The sequence below is a fragment of the Solea solea genome, chromosome 17 (assembly GCF_958295425.1).
Source record: "Solea solea chromosome 17, fSolSol10.1, whole genome shotgun sequence".
Lineage (NCBI taxonomy): Eukaryota > Metazoa > Chordata > Actinopteri > Pleuronectiformes > Soleidae > Solea > Solea solea.
In genome coordinates, this window is record NC_081150.1 from 10,396,840 (window position 1) to 10,414,399 (window position 17,560).

At 40.7% G+C, this 17,560-nt stretch overlaps 2 protein-coding genes and 1 long non-coding RNA gene across 3 annotated transcripts; 1 reads left to right on the forward strand and 2 right to left on the reverse strand.

Moving 5' to 3' along the window:
* The first annotated feature begins 562 nt into the window (after positions 1 to 562).
* atraid (all-trans retinoic acid-induced differentiation factor) lies at positions 563 to 3,318 on the forward strand. The gene is made up of 7 exons (XM_058614074.1): positions 563 to 686; positions 875 to 1,008; positions 1,794 to 1,862; positions 1,981 to 2,052; positions 2,130 to 2,251; positions 2,371 to 2,471; positions 2,578 to 3,318. Exons 1-7 carry the CDS (start codon positions 588 to 590, stop codon positions 2,680 to 2,682), a joined length of 702 nt encoding a protein of 233 aa, XP_058470057.1. The 5' UTR covers positions 563 to 587; the 3' UTR covers positions 2,683 to 3,318.
* Positions 3,319 to 4,032: 714 nt separating this feature from the next.
* eif2b4 (eukaryotic translation initiation factor 2B, subunit 4 delta) lies at positions 4,033 to 9,826 on the reverse strand. Its single transcript, XM_058614073.1, has 13 exons — positions 9,761 to 9,826; positions 9,180 to 9,217; positions 8,867 to 9,047; positions 7,896 to 8,111; positions 7,735 to 7,817; positions 6,788 to 6,879; positions 6,550 to 6,664; positions 6,173 to 6,249; positions 5,931 to 6,033; positions 5,675 to 5,802; positions 5,356 to 5,533; positions 5,059 to 5,239; positions 4,033 to 4,354 (listed from the first exon to the last, which is right to left on the reverse strand). Exons 1-13 carry the CDS (start codon positions 9,780 to 9,782, stop codon positions 4,155 to 4,157), a joined length of 1,614 nt encoding a protein of 537 aa, XP_058470056.1. The 5' UTR covers positions 9,783 to 9,826; the 3' UTR covers positions 4,033 to 4,154.
* A 1,138-nt stretch (positions 9,827 to 10,964) lies between these two features.
* On the reverse strand, positions 10,965 to 13,323 carry LOC131443757 (uncharacterized). Its single transcript, XR_009233665.1, has 2 exons — positions 12,579 to 13,323; positions 10,965 to 11,393 (listed from the first exon to the last, which is right to left on the reverse strand). It is a non-coding gene; the product is annotated as an uncharacterized LOC131443757 (long non-coding RNA).
* Between the last annotated feature and the right edge of the window lie 4,237 nt (positions 13,324 to 17,560).

A 17,560-nucleotide genomic window follows, 5' to 3' on the forward strand; every position in this document is an offset into this window, starting at 1 on the left:
ATTTACATTAAATAACAATGCATACTGATGTCATATACACTTATAAAAATTGTCACGAACACGATGCTGATTGAATTTCTATACATAATAAAATACTCTAACTCAGTGTCCCCACTTATGTTTCGTGCATCCCAAAGTGACAGTGAAAGCGCAGCCAAAAATTCATTAGACAGAAAAAAATGCGTTAATTTTGTCAATAATGTCAGAAATCAAAGGAAACACAACTATTGATGAATTACTTGCGCAAGGTGTATCATAAAAATACGACATTGTACTCTTACACAAACAATTCCGCACTAAATTAAATTAATAAAAAAAATATAAAATTCAGTATGTGTTTATCCAGAATTCATTATTTCAACATATTTTACACATTTTGGCATGAATATCAATGCAGTGTGCATACTTTATTTGTTCACCCTCATCCTGTTGTTCTAGTCACGACAGACGCAAATAACATTAGATTAAATAGCCCTTAATTTAGTGTATGCGTAATTGCAGCGCAAAATTAAATTAGACTTCTTGGGTGAAGTGTTGGACCAGTTTCCGGTCACATGTCGGCTACAGTAGTCACATGACTTCAGTCGATGAAAATGAAAGCTGGGTGCAACCAGCTGAAACCTGTGTTGCTTCTTTTCATCGTTAATTTATGTTTTTACGCGAGTTGTGAGTCGACTGAACTGCAGGTATGACTTATGTTTGTCACCGTAACAGCTTTGATATTTGATAGAATCCGTGAATGGCAGGTTTTGCGAACGAATCGCTGTGAAAACGACATGTTGTGGTGGCAGTACATTACAGCAGCCGCTCAAATGACTGCGATTGTTGTTGTTTACAGTCCTGTTTTTGCCCTTTTTGTCATTTGTAACTCCAGGTATGTAAACTGTGCAGCGGGACTGTCCTCAATGGCACCGCAGTGGGACAGTTTTGCGCCGTATCCGCTGGACGGATAGACGGACGCTGCTGCGTAACAAATGACAACACAACCGACCCTGAACGCATCATCGGGTAGGACTTTAATGTTGCCTTCAGGGTCTGTAGGAAATACAGACATTGCTATTTGTAGGCCGATAATGTGGAAGTTGTAGCCAGCAGAACAGAATACTGTTCATGTTCATGTCATGTTTTTCTAAATACTTAGAAAAACATGACATTTTGACAATTTTTCTCTTTGAGAAGTTTAATTTGTTTCTCTAATATATCAACAAAAATACAGAAACAAATTAAACTTCTCAAGGAATATATAATATTATTCATTATATATTCCTTGCCCCGTGTTACTATGATAAAAGTAGCTTGTTTCAGTTAATTAACAACTAGTAGTACTGATTGTACATAGAAACTAAAATACTGCTCCAGCAGCATCCATGTGTCCATCAAGAAGATCACAAAATGTTATTGTCAATGTGCCGCAGTGAAGAAACTGTGAACATAGTTGGTTATTCCCGAGTTCTGGAACGAAAAAACACTCAACAGACAAGTTAAAAAAAACCAGATGTGTTAAACATTACTTATTATTTCTGGATCACATGAATGGGTTGCAGACCCCCTCTTCATTATGACCTTTATCCATAATAGTGGAGGTTCCGTAGGAGAGATAAATTTAAGATTTGATGATGAGGAATCATTTTTCCTGCTGTGTCATCAGTGTATTTAAACGAGCTTCCCTGCTGTGTCTCTTAAAGGTCACCAGTGTTGTAGCTTCTGACGTTGTCAAACACCATATAAAGCACAGTTTTTCTGCAACTTAACTTTTGTTAACGATTTAACGTGTTGTGTTGTGTTTGTGTTAGGTTGGATCTCTCCAATTGTTCATTTACTCAAGTGGGGGATCTTCACGAGTCATCAACAGCAGTGATGATGTATGTACTGCAAATCATTTTGTACTCATTTTCACAACATGTAGTGCAGTGGAGTTCCTGTTGATTCTGCATGATCAAATGAGACACTTTACCTTTCTGAAATAATTTTGTTTTGCAGAGACCTCTCACTTAATCCTCTTGTCAACCTGAGTGACACAGTATTCCAAGGATTTACTGAGTTAAATCACATGTAAGTATATTATTCCTAGTACTCGCGGTTGATTAGGTTGGCTTCTTGTTTCTTTCTAAATCAAATTATCTCCTTAGGATTTTGCCAGTGGACATAGATTGTCCTGGAGGCAACATGTCTTGGTCAAAGGTGGAGATAAAAGAAAGGAATCGTCTTTGCGACGACCAGAAAAACATGTGCAATCAGAGTAGAGAGCTGTGTAAGTTCCCCATCTCTCATAATCCTCCTGTTATGACACATACACACACATCTGAACCTGCAGAACTATTTGGTAATATGAGACATCTGTTTGTTGTGCCATTGTCTGACGATCCTCAGCCATCAACTGCCCAGAGAACTCGTTCTGCACCCCCTATGGACCAGGCTTCTTTGAGTGCAGCTGTGCTGACAACTATCATGGATACAAGTGTCTTCGAGAGGTCAGTTTTGGAAGCAGCTTTGTCAGAATCGTTATAAACCAAATCCAACACTGGTGCACTTGACTCTTATTTGTCTTATATGCATTATCTTTCACTTTGACATTAGGGGGAGTTTCCAGCACTACAGGTGTTTGGGCCTCTTGGGGCGTCCACAGTCGTCCTCTCCGTCCTGCTGTGGGTCACACAGAGACGTAAGGTCAAACCACTCTGAACTGCAGTCCACTGGTTTTTATCGTTACCTTGCAGTGATCTACTGAGCAGAAACTGACTTTTCTGAATGGGAAAAATGCTGACGCCAAGTCTGAAGAGACCCCTTGTGTTTATTTAGATTTTATTTTTAAATCCTTGTGGAGCTGCTATGTTTTATTTTGAGGAATTTCGACTGTTTTATTTCTGAATTGTTTCTGAGAGGTGTTCACCCATATTATATTAAAAAAAACAAAACACTTTTAAATGTATTAAACTGACACAAGATATTAATACGAAGGTTGTATTAAACAGCATTCTGACCTTTTTGTTTTTGCTTGCTGTTAACTGTGTCAAACATACACTGACTTTGAGTTCACACGATGTAGCTGCAGGGAAATGCGCACAAATGTCGATCCACTGCACGTTGAACATGTATTTTACTCGGGAGAGGTTCAAAAGTAGCCAGCTTCAGGAAGTACATCATCACATCAACCATCGAAATTTCAAGCTGAGCTTTGAGGTTTTTCTGTATTAGAGTAGAATAAGAATGAACGTTACACTCCTTTCTGCTCCTTTTATTTTGTCTTTGTTCAGCATCTTGATGCAGATGCATGAGAAGCATCAAAGCTTCATCTTAAATAAAGATTTCAAAACAGCACTGTACTGGGTTTTTTTTAATCTGTTATACAGACGAATATGTCTGGACATTTGGTGTCAACGTAAAGGCAAATGAGGCTAATGAAGGATAGTATACAATATAAATTAAATATCTAAATGTTGTTTATACAGTGACGACAATGTGTTAGAATGTTGAAATCCAAAAAACTATACAGGGTTGTTTTTAACCTGTATTCAGGTCAGTGTTCGGATCACCAACAGTCTGATTAATGCCTTCTCTGGCCATGACCTACATCCCCTTATAATTTAATTCAAATCTGTCCTTTAATTTTTGAGTTAGAACTTCTCAGAACAGACGAGACAAATTTGGTCAAAAATGCTGCTTTCCTTGGTCGTTGAATTTGATTTAAAAGTTGGAGAACTTGTCATGAGGATGCAACAGCAAACCATCCGAGAACTATTTCCAAGGTATATATCTTTTATCCTGTTCAATTGATCAAATCATTAAAACCTAGTCTTAAGAATTTATGGGGCTTTCAATAGTAATTAAAAAGCCTTTAATGGCGAGTTTAAAGCTGCATAGTGTGGTTGATAACCAGAACATGTTGTTAACCATAGTGGAAATGTTATGCTCTAAATACTGGCAATTAAACGTTCAGTTGTAAGGAAAAAGCTCATAACATCTCTCCCTCTAACATCTCAATATGCCTCAATAAACTCTAATGATGCAATTTTACCACAAAAACACAGCCTATGCCATTACAGATATATATTTATTGCATGCTAAAAGCACGATATTGTGTGTTGTGTGCAATCACTCATGCACACAACTCCACAGTCTCTTGGTTCAGGAGAGATGGAGGTTTTTTTTTCCGATTACTGGTCCACATTTTTGACTCGCAGCACCACAGGGACAGAGGTGCATGGGATCATTCCCAGTTCTGTGATGACCAGGTCCACAAAATCAGGCGGCGTCACGTCGTACACCAGGTTGAGCAGGCCGAGGGACTTCACCTGCTGCCAGTCCTCCAGCTGAGTCTTTCCTTTCCGGGTCACAATGAGATCATCAGGGTCATCTGGAGGGAACAAGTTGTGATAAAAATGAAGTCACGTCAACAAATAGATAGAAATTAAGAGTTTTTTTCAGCAGCAGTGCTGTTGTGCCAAAAATTTCTAAATTAAACACACAGCTTGTAATTTCTGCCACTGGGGTTTTCTGAAAACCTAATAAAAGTTAGTTTGATGATGTAAGGAGGCAGCACGGCATCATGAGAATTGTTTGGTTCTTGTTTGGTTCCCCTGTGTGTTTGCACTTCACAGGGAGAGCCACTGCGGGAAAATGTGCAGCAAATGGCAACGAGTAGCCGTGATCCATAAGTGACAAATACACGCAATGAAATAAAAGAACAAAAGATAACACACTGGCTAACTATTAGTATCGAATACTTTCTTCCACATTTTGACATTTGCATTGAAATGTACAGCGGAGATGGTAACGAGGACGACGTCATTTAAAGGCAACCAAAATGAAACAATTCTATGGCTTTAGGGGTTGGAGATGTTTTGGCGATTCTAAGTACACTAATCAACAAAATATATAAAATGAGTCGTTAGATCTTTAAATGCACGAATGTTACATATTAAATCTTTAAAAGCCCTAATAATCACTGTATATTGAATGTTGGGGAAACAAACACTTGAATTGTTTATGAATAAAGAAACTTGGAGCAAATTCACCTATGAAAAGGAGACATGAAAAATCACTGGATGCTTTCCATACCGAGTTCATTGGACACGAAGGAATCCGTCTGCACTCTCTCGCAAAACTTGTAGGTCTCGCAACACACCAGCACAGGCACGTTAAAGGCTTTGGCCACCAGAGCGATCTGTGACGTCCCCACGCGGGACATGACGTAACCGTTGGCCAGCAGAGCGTGAGCACCAAGGAACACCTTTGACACCTAAAAGAGAATACAGAAGCATGATTCGCTACTCCATCCGGGGGCCAGTAAACTGCTTTAATAGAAACGATAGAATATTAATGGTTTGTTCAGTCTGCTACAACGTTCATGGTCACCTCTGGAAGGATGTAGGAGACAGCTGAGATAAGGACATAAGTGCAGCTGATGCCTTTCTTGACCAGACGCCGCAGAGCCTCCCTGCCCTCCAGCCGAGGCCTGCTGTCCACCACAATCACGTGGAACTTAATGCCCTTCTCGAAGGCCTCGCACAGTATGTGGTTGACCAGTGATGAGCTGAGCAGACAACATGAACATGAGTAAAATGTGGTAGTTTTAGATAAGAATGTGAAAGAAAGGTGGCAGTTTGAGGGGAGAGACAAAAATAGGGAAGAGAAAAACATGTTGCCCTTGAAAGTCAACATTAAAAAGTCTTACCATCCATAAACTAGGATGACGTCTCCTTCGCTGATCTTCTCTATGGAATACTTGGCAATAGCTATAGCAGCAATAATAATCTTATCACTAATGTAGCTCTCGATGCAGTTCAGCAGTTTGGTTTTTGCCTGAGTGGAGATGGGAGAGAATGGGAGAGATGGGAGATTGAAAATCTGTAACATTCTCTTTACCGTGTGTCAGATTTTACACACATATATATAGATTTTACATTTATGATCTCTGACCAAACAATAACCTCTTTTTCTTTGTCTTGACTAGAAATATAAGAGATCTCCTTCTTGATGTATTTGATTGCGTTACCCATGCTGGCTGACAGGGGGCGACACTGATTTAAAAAACTGCAAGAAAAAAAAGACATGGGCTTATTTTAGTTAAAACACAAAGAGACATCAGCTGTAACTGATGAGTTTATTTGAGAAAAAAAAACATTTATAAGCAGTCCCTTCATGTTCTGCTATCATTTAAAAATGTGTATACCTGATATAAGGCTTCAGCTTGTTCACCAAGTCTCTTGAAAGCTCCTCCTTTGGAGGCGTAGTATAGTCCATTATTACCTGAGAACAAAAAAACAGGGAAAATGCAAGATATTAGTTATGGAGAAGGTATTTAACTTTAATCTCTTTCAATCTGTCTTCAATTTAAATGGGAAAAACCTCAGACGCAGACGCTCAGTTCTTTTATTCTCACCATAATTCCCTGTTTGTAATAACAATAAAACTGAAGACAATGATTTCAGTATCAGTTCTGCCAGGTGAGGTTATAGCTTATTTTAAATTTTTAACTTGCACTTTATCACACAGTCAAACACAAACAAATATAATATAGGGAAGCAGATGTTTCTTTGTTATTGTTACCTGTTTAAAGGCATGCAGCAGTGCTACAGAGCGAGCATTGGATCCTGCCACAATGCCCTGTGAATACTGGAGGCCCAGTCGTACAATAGCAGGATGAATCACTGTGGAAGGAATGCTGCACCAAAAAAAAAAAAGAGAGAAAGAAAGAAAGAAAAAGCCAATTGTGAATTTAACTGGTTAATATGTTCACAACCCACACTACTACATAAATCAAACTTTTCTCAGACAACATCATTACCTGAGTAGCTGTGTTAGAGGAGCTTTGCGACTGTACTGGTGAAGGTGAGAAAACAAACTGACTTTGTAGCCGTAGTCTGACCGAAGTGGGATCTGAAATGAAACAGATTGTAATCCAGAATCATATGAATGTCCAGGAGTTCAGGGGTTAACACTGAGATAGTGAGGTTGAAGACAATCACAGCACAGCCTGGACATTTACAATATAAACCTGTAAATCTGGGGGGAAAATTCTGTGGAGAACAGGGAGACGTAAGAGGTACTACTAAGGCAAAAATATTCTTTAATTTTCATTACGTATGCAATTGTTGTAAATACTCACCACACACAAACAGAAGAACAGTATGTTTTACAATTAAAGACCTGCACAGCAAAGCGAAAAAACACCATCCCACATGCATGCCGTCTTTGTCCAAACTGACTGAACAACGCATCTGCTTTCATAACTTTCCAATTATTGACTATATTTGAAAACAATAACAGCTACAAAAGGTTGTCAAACAAAACAAAATGACACAAATGTCAACTGCACACATGTTACAGACTCAGACCTGGACCTTTTCAGCAGCATTGAAATCTGGTGTCTGAAAGAAGTATAAGTATATTCACACACAGTTATCAATGCAGGTTTCCACTCAAGTGAATGATAAAATATTATTTACATGTTGCCACAAAATAAGAAGTTAGTATTTAGTTTTTCATTTGAATATTTTTTCTTTCGTTTGCCAACAACAACAGTGTACAAAGTCCTTTTGTTTTTTTCTCTGACATCTATAATTCTTTGGGAATCACTCTATACCACATGTAGTATATTACTTGCTGAAGATGATCCAGACAAAATTTCCACTCAAATTCAATGGTTTCTCGTTGGGTAAAGAGGCATAAACGTGTGTTTTGTTTGAATATTTACTAAATTCAATCGCATAGATCTTTAGAAAAAGCACAAACCTGTTGTCTCTCCAACTTCTTGGCTAGTTTCCTTAAAACATCTGGGTTGTCTGCTTGGATATGTTCTGGAAGCCTCTTGACCACTGAAAATACATTAAGAGGGTGATCCTTCTGATAAGTGTGTAAAATGTACTTCACACGTAACGTCACAGTTGCAGTACCTGGCTGCAGCTCACTGGGTGGTGCTTTGGGTTTGCTTGTGGGAGCCGGCTGACCCACATCTCCCTTCTTGCCCTGTTTGGACGATCTCTCAGCCTCTTGCCGCGCTCGCCTCTCTGCTTTTAGCTCTGCTTTACTTTTAGCAGGCTTGTCTGCAGCTACGGCGGCTTCTGAGGCAGGCACAGGAACTGGTGCAGGGGTAGGCACTGGTGAAGGAGCTGGAGGAGATACAGAGGCATACCAAGGTTAGTTTTAGTTTTAACTTTTTGTTTTAATTATTTAGTTTTTAGAGCAGGTTTGCTAGTAGTAGTAGGTTTATTTTTTTGCAAATGCGTTGTTTTAGTTTAGTTCTTATTAGTTTTAGTGTTAGTATTTTCCGTATTCGCCAGGTGCAAGTTTGTCATAAAGTTGTCATAAAAACCCAGCAAAAGATGTAATTGTAAAAATGTGTAAGGACAGATGAATAACCATCCCCAAATCAAATATCCGTTCAGTCTACAAGAAGGTAGACTGATGTGTAAAATGTGCATAATACTGCTGAGGTTGGATGCAGTTAGTGTGCCAGGTAAAAATCTAATAACCAACAGACTTAAGACACACATGAACATAGCAGCACAAATAATAATAAATAATATACATAACTAAGTATCCTCATAAGACACATCACATTAAGAGTGAAAAGGCTGTCTTTCAAAATTTCCAGCAGAGCACATTTTCGCTAACATTTTAGTAAGTTTTGTAAACACACAATTCTGTGTCAGTTAGTTATTATGTTCTTTTAAACTCTAGTTTTTATTTTAATTTCAGTTAACAAAATGTTCCTTTCAATTTTAGTTTTCATTATTTCGTGAACTATAATTACCTTGATGCACACACAGATAGATGTTGGATTAATATTAGTGACATTACTAAACTATAAACAACAGGATACTGATGTCAAAGAGAGGGGGGTAGTCATTAATTTCATGAGCACCTTTCTGTGTTGTGGGTTGTGATGGAGGCTGTGATACTGGAGCGTCTGTGCTGACAGGCTTTTTTTCTTTCTCACTCTCCTGTGAAGCCTTGTCATCCTTTTTCTCCTTATTTTTCTTGTGATGTTTCTTCTCTTTCCTCAGCCGTTGCTTCTCCTCTTTAGTCAGCTCTTTGCCTTCACTCTGCCAGTGAATGTGTCAAAAAAAAAAAAAAGGAGCGAGATGATCAACAAAGCACTAAAATCAGGCCAGCTCAGAAACTTTAAGGTAAAACTGTGAAAACAAAAGCACAGAAAAACATGGGGAAAAACTAACCTTTGCTCGTTCAATTTCCTCTTTACTGACAGGCTCATCTGTTAACATAACCAACCAACAGGATTACATCAGTTAATCACAAACGTCGGCTCTTTGTCTGACAGGACCAGATTTCAGTTGATAGCTTCACTTCTTCAGTTTTGGTGTTAATATAAGATTCCTGTGTGTGACACTAAACTGGCTCGGCTTGCATCACACTAAACACAGTAACGGCTTTGCAACGGTCAACGCAGCGCAGTTACAGCACTACCACACACACGCACAAGCGCGCGCGCACACACACACACAGAGACATTGCAGCGTATCTTTTAATGAAAATATCTTAACGTAAACATTTTAGTATTTCTCTCTTTGAACTACAGCAACGTCTCCCGCGAACGCACAGTGGGGCTCGCGTGGAATGCTAATGTTAGCACACAACTAGCATTTGGATTTTAACTTTGCTAGATACCAAAGCAGAAGAAAACGAGAAAACCAGGAACACAAGTGCGAGACAACATTACTCCACGCCCGAGGTGAAACAAGTCAAATATAGCGGGATGTAAATGAAAAGTGGAGCTCTTATTCACTCCCAAACTCACCTGTCACTCCACTGTCAGCCATGTTTACGGTGCTGTTTCACTTCCTCTGCTGATGCTGCTGCTGCTGCTGAAACCACAGAGGAAAAATCTCCCACCGCCCCCCTGTGGACAAACATAGTGCTGCAGGCGCCACCATTCAAAATGTGTTTGTTTCTTTTGAAAAACTTGGTAAACTTGCTTGACTCAGATCAGTCTGAAATTACACAAATGTCCATGTTTCTAAATCAGTCTAATACAACATTTATGCAATAAATCCTACCTTTATGAAGTTTATGATGTGTCTTAATACTCATTTTAGAGGCTGCAGTTTGTGCTGCTGATAAACCTGTACTTTGTGATACAGACAAGAGTCTCTGTAGCAGGGATGAGCAAGTAAATGTGGTCAAGGGCCAGTTTTTTTTGTAAGCCACTGAATACTATTTTTATTTGTGAAGATAAGCAAATAATTTAAGATCAGATTTGTTAAATCATCTGCCGGGGCCAGATACAGATGCCCGTGGGCCAAGCATTGCTGACCACTGGTCTATAGAATGCAGTGCAGCATCACTGCATATTTCAAAATGAAACTGAAATTCAGTTGATCCAATAACTTAGTTAAGTTTTAATAACAAGCGATCATTATAATCATTATGAAAGGAGGCTTTGATGCAGAACTATTCATGAGACTTGAATTAGTACAGTGTTTATAAAAAAGATGGTTGATTATGGAATGGACCATAAATGGTTGATTTAATGTGGTAAAAATGTACATATCCAGTTATTCAAAGCTGCACATTTCAGTCATCTTTGTATAGTCATATTATGACAATTTGTGAAAAATAAAATATATAGTGCAGTTAAATTCCATAAATTATAGTTTATTACTTCAAAAGTATTTTGGGGGGATTGAGGATGCAAAATAAATTAGATAATCCTGAATCAGATCTGAGGTTTTTACAGTCTTTAATATAAACCTGCAGTATGTTATTGACAGCATCATGTTTTTGCAGAATGAATTGGACTCTGACTTTGATTCTCCATGTCTTGTTTGTTGAGGTTTTAATTGTGTTCTGTAAATCTTTTTAATCACTAGCTTTTAAATGTCATAATTACTTTTTTTCCCTTGAAGTGAAGTTACATTGTCTGTTATGTACATTCATCCAGATTGTAACAATCACTCACTGCACAGTCATTGCACAATATGAAGACGTTTGAATGCACTGTATTTCGTCAGTAATCTTTTATTTATAAATACTTTTATTCAAGCTCACAATGTCACACAGGAAACAAACACAGAATTAAGCCACTTAATTAAATACACACAATCTGCTTTTTGACTATCACCTCCAGACTATGCAGCATTACACAACAACGCCACTGCCTCTTTGATTCCACACCGGTGTCTGCTGACTGAATTCACGACGCAGTAGCTGGTTGAAGGGGACCAAACCTCACAGAAACACCTGACTTGGTTCCGTTTGACCAGCCACAGCAAGGTGTGTTGCTTCAGCTGCAAGAGGCAGAGCAATAGACAGAGAGCAAGGGGGGGAGGAGGTGAGGGATGTTTACAGAGGGCGTGAGGGCATGGAAAAAGAAGAGAGAAGGGAAATGGGAGGTGGGCATCATCGCGCTGTCACGTCCTCCTCGGCCTTACCTGAAACACAGAGAGAAAGACAGTGAGGACATTATTTAAGAGCCTGTGTTGATGTAACCCACATGTTACCAAGCAGAACATTCACATTTAGAAGCCTGACAGCCAGAGACATTGGCCTCTTTCCTCCCAGCCTACAGAAGTGAACCCTCATCATAAGTGACATCGCTGCCCTCCCTCCAAACCCTCCCCTCCGCCTTTTTTGAAAGTCCTGTGGTTGCTATAATGGGTGACAGCTGTGGCCTGTCAATCCTGCTTGACTGTCAGCAGTTGGGGCAGGGCAGGAATTTTTCAAGAAGTCCCTGAGACCTGATCAGTGGCTCAGGGAGTAATGTTAACTGCACACGTGCCTGAGCTGAGGGAGAGGGAAGAGGCCTTTCACCTGTTGCCTTACTCACACACACACACACACACTCCGCTCAATCATAAAACAAAGAAAAATACACACATCATTTCTTATAACAGATAACCGTGACGTGAAAGTGTCTCTTCTTCTCCCCGCATGGCGGTTGACGTTCGCGTCCCCTCGTAACCACACACTTCCTTACATTCCATAAGTGGTGTATTAATATGGGTATATAAGGAAGCATGTTCTCACAAGGGGCAACAACTGGATTCGCTGCTGCTTGGACACAAAGCACCCTTTCATAGCCACAGATGCAGAGGAGCGGGAACAAGCGGCTCAACAATGGTTAACTGTGACAGAAAGAGGGGAAGTGGGGAAGAGGGATGGGGCTAAAGGAACACGTGACGGTGGCGCCGATCATCTGCGCCTCAAATTCAAAAATAAGTTTAAAATATAGATGTTAGCACATACACACCGGTTTTCCCTCTTATTGTTGTCTTCTGATAGTAGCACAAAAATATAATAGTCATAGCATTGTTTACTTCTAACAATAAGGATTAGGAAGTGTAATATGAATGCTGCCATAAACCATGCAGCTCTCTGACGGATGAGGATGATTAAGTGAGTTTAAATAACTCTGGAGGGAGAGGCAAATACTGACTCCCAGCAGACAAAGGTCACAATCTGTGTTATTTCCTGAACATCATGTCATGCCAAGTCATGTTAACCCCAACGACTGCACACAAACACCCTTTGTAAATACATTTGAGGGGGGAAAAAATGACATAATAAAGGCACATATTTCAAATAAAGCTGACTCGATTCATACATGTTTGACTCACCTTCGCTGAGCATTGTTGTGTCTCCTCTTCAGGTTTTTTCTTGTGGTGAGTCAAGGTCTGAGGCCACACTGAGGTTTCTGACAGTCTCTCCTACACAGTTAAGTGTCTATCTGGTGGTGGTGGTGACTCCCCCTGATAAATCTGACCTCTGCCGTGTCAAAACCAAATGGCCATTAAGAAAAGACGAGCGCATCCAAATTTGCTGATTCTTTCCTGTGTCACACCTCAGCATTCCTCTTACCTGACGGAGGTGTCGGGCCTCTGTCAGAGCGTGTGTGTGCTGCTGTCGTAAAACAACACTGAGAGAAAACATCTAACAGCCGGTTTGACACCTGAGTTTACTCACACACGGCTGCAATTTAGGCCTCAAATCCAGAGAAAAACCCTGAGATATTTGCTCACGAGCAACACTAAACTGACCTGGAGCTGGCCTACCAACCCACCAAACCCCAAACTCATCTCAGACTGACCCTCGACTTCCCTGAGACCCATTCCCCCAACCTCACCCTGCCCTTTTCTTCACCTCAGCTCCCCTGCCATCAACCATCCTCTTCTGTTTGTGGCCAGTGGATTGTGCCCACATCAGGCCATGCAGATCGGCCTTTTCTATCCCGCCCCGGAGTGCCCCCCTCCAAAGCGGCCTCCCACCTGTTGGTGTCCTTTAGAAGCCCGGGCCTCTCCTGCGCCTCCTGTCCGGCCCAATCAGGGCCCTGACAGGGGGGAGCCAGCCTGTGAAATCACACCTCTCAGCTGTTCACACTGGGCTCGAGACACCCTACACCCCTGCCGTTATACTCTGTGCAGCCCCCCCCCCCCCCCCCCCCACACTCCACCACCCCACCCTGCCACCATTTTACACCGAATGTCAATTGCTCCTTTTTGGAGAAAAAAAAAAGAGGGCAGAAAGAGAGGGATACAGAGAAACAAGCAAGCAACTGCATGATGGGTGTGTTTTATTATTTTATTATTTTCTTGGGGGGGTGGGGGTTTACAGTGAGAACAGCAGTTACTGCCCCGCCACGAGTCACAGCTGAAGCCAAGGTTGAGTTTCATCCCAGTTTGGATCCTGGGCTTCACTTTCCTTTCATTGTATCATTTACTGTGACGGAAAAAGTGACACTCACTGTTGCGGGAAAGCACTTTTCAGGACAAATTCATGTGACGTGACGGCGACTTGAGGGGACGTTTAATGCGAATGAGAACGAATCGCTCTACAATCAAGGCGCGGTTACGCTCCGAAACACTGAAAATCTAACAGAACAGACGACGGATGATGATGTGAGGAGTGTAAGTGAGGTGTGTGGGTGTTTGTGGCACCAAATGAAAAACACAAAACAATCTGTCCCTCATGATGCTCAGAATGTAATCATTGGCTACTTTAGCTGGAAAGAGAAAATCAAACATTTTTAAGCGATTCATCCAATAAATATATGAATGTTCTACACTCAAGGCACAAATGATAACTAATAAAGTATGTAGGGTATTTCTTGCAACTTATTGTTGCCCTTTCATGATTGGTCAATCTCTTCTGACCTCTGGCATCCACAAGGCATTTTTGTCCAGAAATCTGCTATTTGCTCTTTTTCAGACTCATACTCTGATTAACAAGTCCCGATAGTTCAGCAGTTTTTTGTGTGGCAACATTAAAAGACGTACACAAATCACCACTCTTTTCATTCTGATGCTCAGTTTGTTCTGATTGTCTGATTACATGTAAGACGTGTTTCCAAAGCATACATGTGCGACGACCAGTATATACCGTAGAGGCAAATGGGCCGAGCTGTGGGGTTCATTTTCCTCTGCAGCAAGCACAAGCTGCTCCACTAAGGTCAACACCTGTGTTCTAAAATCAGCGCTGGGGTTGGGTGCGATCGGAACCCAGGCCTCATTCACAGAAAGCTCGAGCTCAGAGCGAAGGGCTTACATTGAAACCCAACGCTCTCGCTATTTTCGAGGCACTCGCCGTCCACAAATAGCAACCCCATCCCATCTTTGTAGCTCCCGTTTTTCTTTTCCGCCACAGGATGTTGTCTAAATTGGACAGTTGTTCGATATTTCCCATGGCGCTGCGCCAGCCAGTACAACAAATGCAACATTTCCACTAATGTCAGCTATGCACGCACGGCCTTGCCAGTTCTATCTGTGCGCTGGAAATATCAGGAGACTTTTGTGGCGGAGCGGATTCTTGGTCACTTGCACCGGACACAATGGTTAAGACGCAAATCATAATCCTGCGGTTCCTCTGAACAACGGGACAGCTGATGATTGTCACACGCCGCCCTCGGCCGCCAACACACACATCAGCCAAAGTGCCCCATCTAAGCTTCTGCCTCTCTTTCATCATGGGTCATGCATCATGCGAAAGATCTCGTCTTACTCTATGATTCTTCTTTGTGTGTGTGTCATCTGGGGATTTGGTTTTTAACTGTCAGAACCTGCTGCTCAAAATGCTTCAAGGTGAACAGGGTTTTCACTCCTCGACCAAATCCAACGGAGTCGTTTTCAAGAAGAATTGAGCCAAAATGAGCAGATGACAGCACAGGAACTCCACGGCCCGGGTTGCGTGCTATCTACAAACTGAGTCAACAAGGTTATTTTTAACCTGTGCTCACATACTAGGGCCCCCGTTTGCTAATCACTTTGTTCCCCCTCTGTCATAACCCGTCTGCTCCGCTGCCAATGTCACATCACACTTTTTATTAGCAGAAGGAAGAAGGAGGTCATTTCCCTCAGGACAGCAGATAGAGGTTAGCGACTGACTGAAGCGTGAGCACTTTCTTCGGCCCGAGCAGAGGATAGTATGGATATTGACTGGTATAAATAAACTGGCAGCTGACACCAGAGCCAAGTCCTGCACATGGGACAACATCGTCAATTAAACCCGGAACATTGGAGGAAACACCCTGCGGCCTTCCACTGTAAACGCGCCGTATTGATGAACGCACCGTTGATGTCTGCTAGAACACAGTCAAATATGAAACCTCCGTTAAGTTATTAAGTTTGCAGAAGTTTAAGTGACACTTGTTTCGCTAATTGTGAATTTTGTACAGTGTATGGTTGCTTTGACAAGATATAGCAAGTTTAATAGCAAATGAAACAATGCGTTTGGTGAAGTTTACTCACAGTTTTAAGGCAGCCGGTGGACACATGCTTGTGCATTTACATACATGACTGCAAGATGTGCTGCCACATGCCAGAGAATGTGATCATACACACAAATATCATGTGGAAAATGTGTCACAGACAAACAACAAAATCAAAAAGGATGAGCTAAATATGGAGCCAAGAGCAGAAGAACAACTAAATAACAGTGACCTCTCTAACGTCATAAAGGAAGAACAGCCGCTATAACACAACTGAAGAAGTAAAAGTGAGCAGCTTGATCCCAGCAAAGTTAGAACAGATCTTCTGTAGCACGTCGATGACTCATTACATGATACCCTGTGTGTCCTTCCCTGGGCACAACAGTTGTGTGGCGATGGAGGTTGACACAGCTGTTGCGACGCGCCTGCTCCTGTGTGGTGGAGCAGCGGAGCAGAAAGGGGAAAGGTCACCAGCATTTAGGCTAAAAGAGAGAACAGGTGATGGAAAGGTGAAGGCGACTCACTCCCGTGACTCACCGAGGGGACAGAGGGATCCTGACAGATGCTTTGAGTTCAGCGCATGAAGAAGTGCAGCAACAACAGATTTAATGATAAGGAATATTAGTAAAAATGTTTACAGTTTTTGTCCATGAAGAAAATGTGGACATTATTTTTTCTAATTCAACAAAGGGCATGTTTAGTTTTGGTTTTACAATCTTTGTATTGAGGTAAAACAGAGTAAAGTAAGTAGATTGGGAAGCACATACTGAAGAAACAATTCATTTACTGTATTATTTAGTCTTTTGTCTTTTTAAAAAGATTGTAAAAACAAAAGTAGACGTGCCCTTTGTTGAATTAGTTGTAGAAGTAGAATACTACTACTACTACTACCACTACTAATAAGAACAATAAAAAGAACATAAACATATATAAGGAAATAGAAAAGTAATTAAAGACAGAATGATATAAACAGAATTAAATCTCGTCTATAATACAACAATAACTGCGACAAAAGAGATATAAAAGAGTAATGACAGCAAATTATAACGGATAAGAAATATCTATAGGTGATAGGAAAACTACTGATCATGACAAAACAACAACAAAATAAAAGTATTTTGTGCAACATGGCCTGTAATATTTACATTGTGGGCGATGTAAAAATAAATGAGCTTCATAAAAATGTGGCTAACAGAGCGTCTGTGATTTCTATGACTGTGGATAAGTTGTTTAGTGAAAGCGCAGGAGAATTAATAAGAAATGCAAATGCAAATATCTCAGAAAACAACATTACTAAATGAATCATCAACTATTTTCAGAATTAGTTTCAGTGTTTTTTTTTTTCAATAATCAAAAGAAGCCTTCTGATCTTTCCGCTTCTAACATAGTTTCTTTGCTCCATAGAACAGATATTTCATTAAAACTGAATCATTTCAGTTGCAAAGCAAAACATTTAAGAAGATCGTCAATTCAGTTAGAGGTGGGTTCAAAGCGAAGTCTTTTTCTTTTAATTCTGAATTGACAGTAAAAAAAAAAAGGCATCACGTCTGATTCCATTATGTTTCATCTTTGGTAACGCGCCCCTCCCATTAGTCTGTGACCTGTCACCAACGCCACAAAGGTGATATAACAGGAAACACGTCACTGTCTTTTCTCACCAGTCAAACAATTAGGCCATAAAAGGCTGGCGGGTGTTGAAGCAGGGGCCTTTGTCGCCCTTAATGACCCCGTTATAACGGTCACTTGGTTTCTGACCGGGTGAACAGGTGAGCTGCAATAACAGTAAATCAGTGTGCAGCAGTGTACAGGTCGAACCTGATTTTATGTTTTTCATACGACCCTGAGAGGCGGTTTCAAGTGCCGCGGTAAATCAAGTTTATTTACATGTGACATGTAAAG

Bases quoted from the DNA above. Each gene is read 5' to 3' on its own strand.
- atraid (XM_058614074.1), top strand. From the start codon at position 588: ATGAAAATGAAAGCTGGGTGCAACCAGCTGAAACCTGTGTTGCTTCTT. The intron at 1,863-1,980 runs GTATGTACTGCA...TTTGTTTTGCAG, and splicing joins TCATCAACAGCAGTGATGAT to AGACCTCTCACTTAATCCTC. The intron at 2,472-2,577 runs GTCAGTTTTGGA...CTTTGACATTAG, and splicing joins GATACAAGTGTCTTCGAGAG to GGGGAGTTTCCAGCACTACA.
- eif2b4 (XM_058614073.1), bottom strand. From the start codon at position 9,782: ATGGCTGACAGTGGAGTGACAG. The intron at 8,112-8,866 runs GTGCTCATGAAA...TATCTCCTCCAG, and splicing joins ACAACCCACAACACAGAAAG to CTCCTTCACCAGTGCCTACC. The intron at 6,880-7,734 runs GTTTGTGCTTTT...GTTTCATTTCAG, and splicing joins AGAAGTTGGAGAGACAACAG to ATCCCACTTCGGTCAGACTA.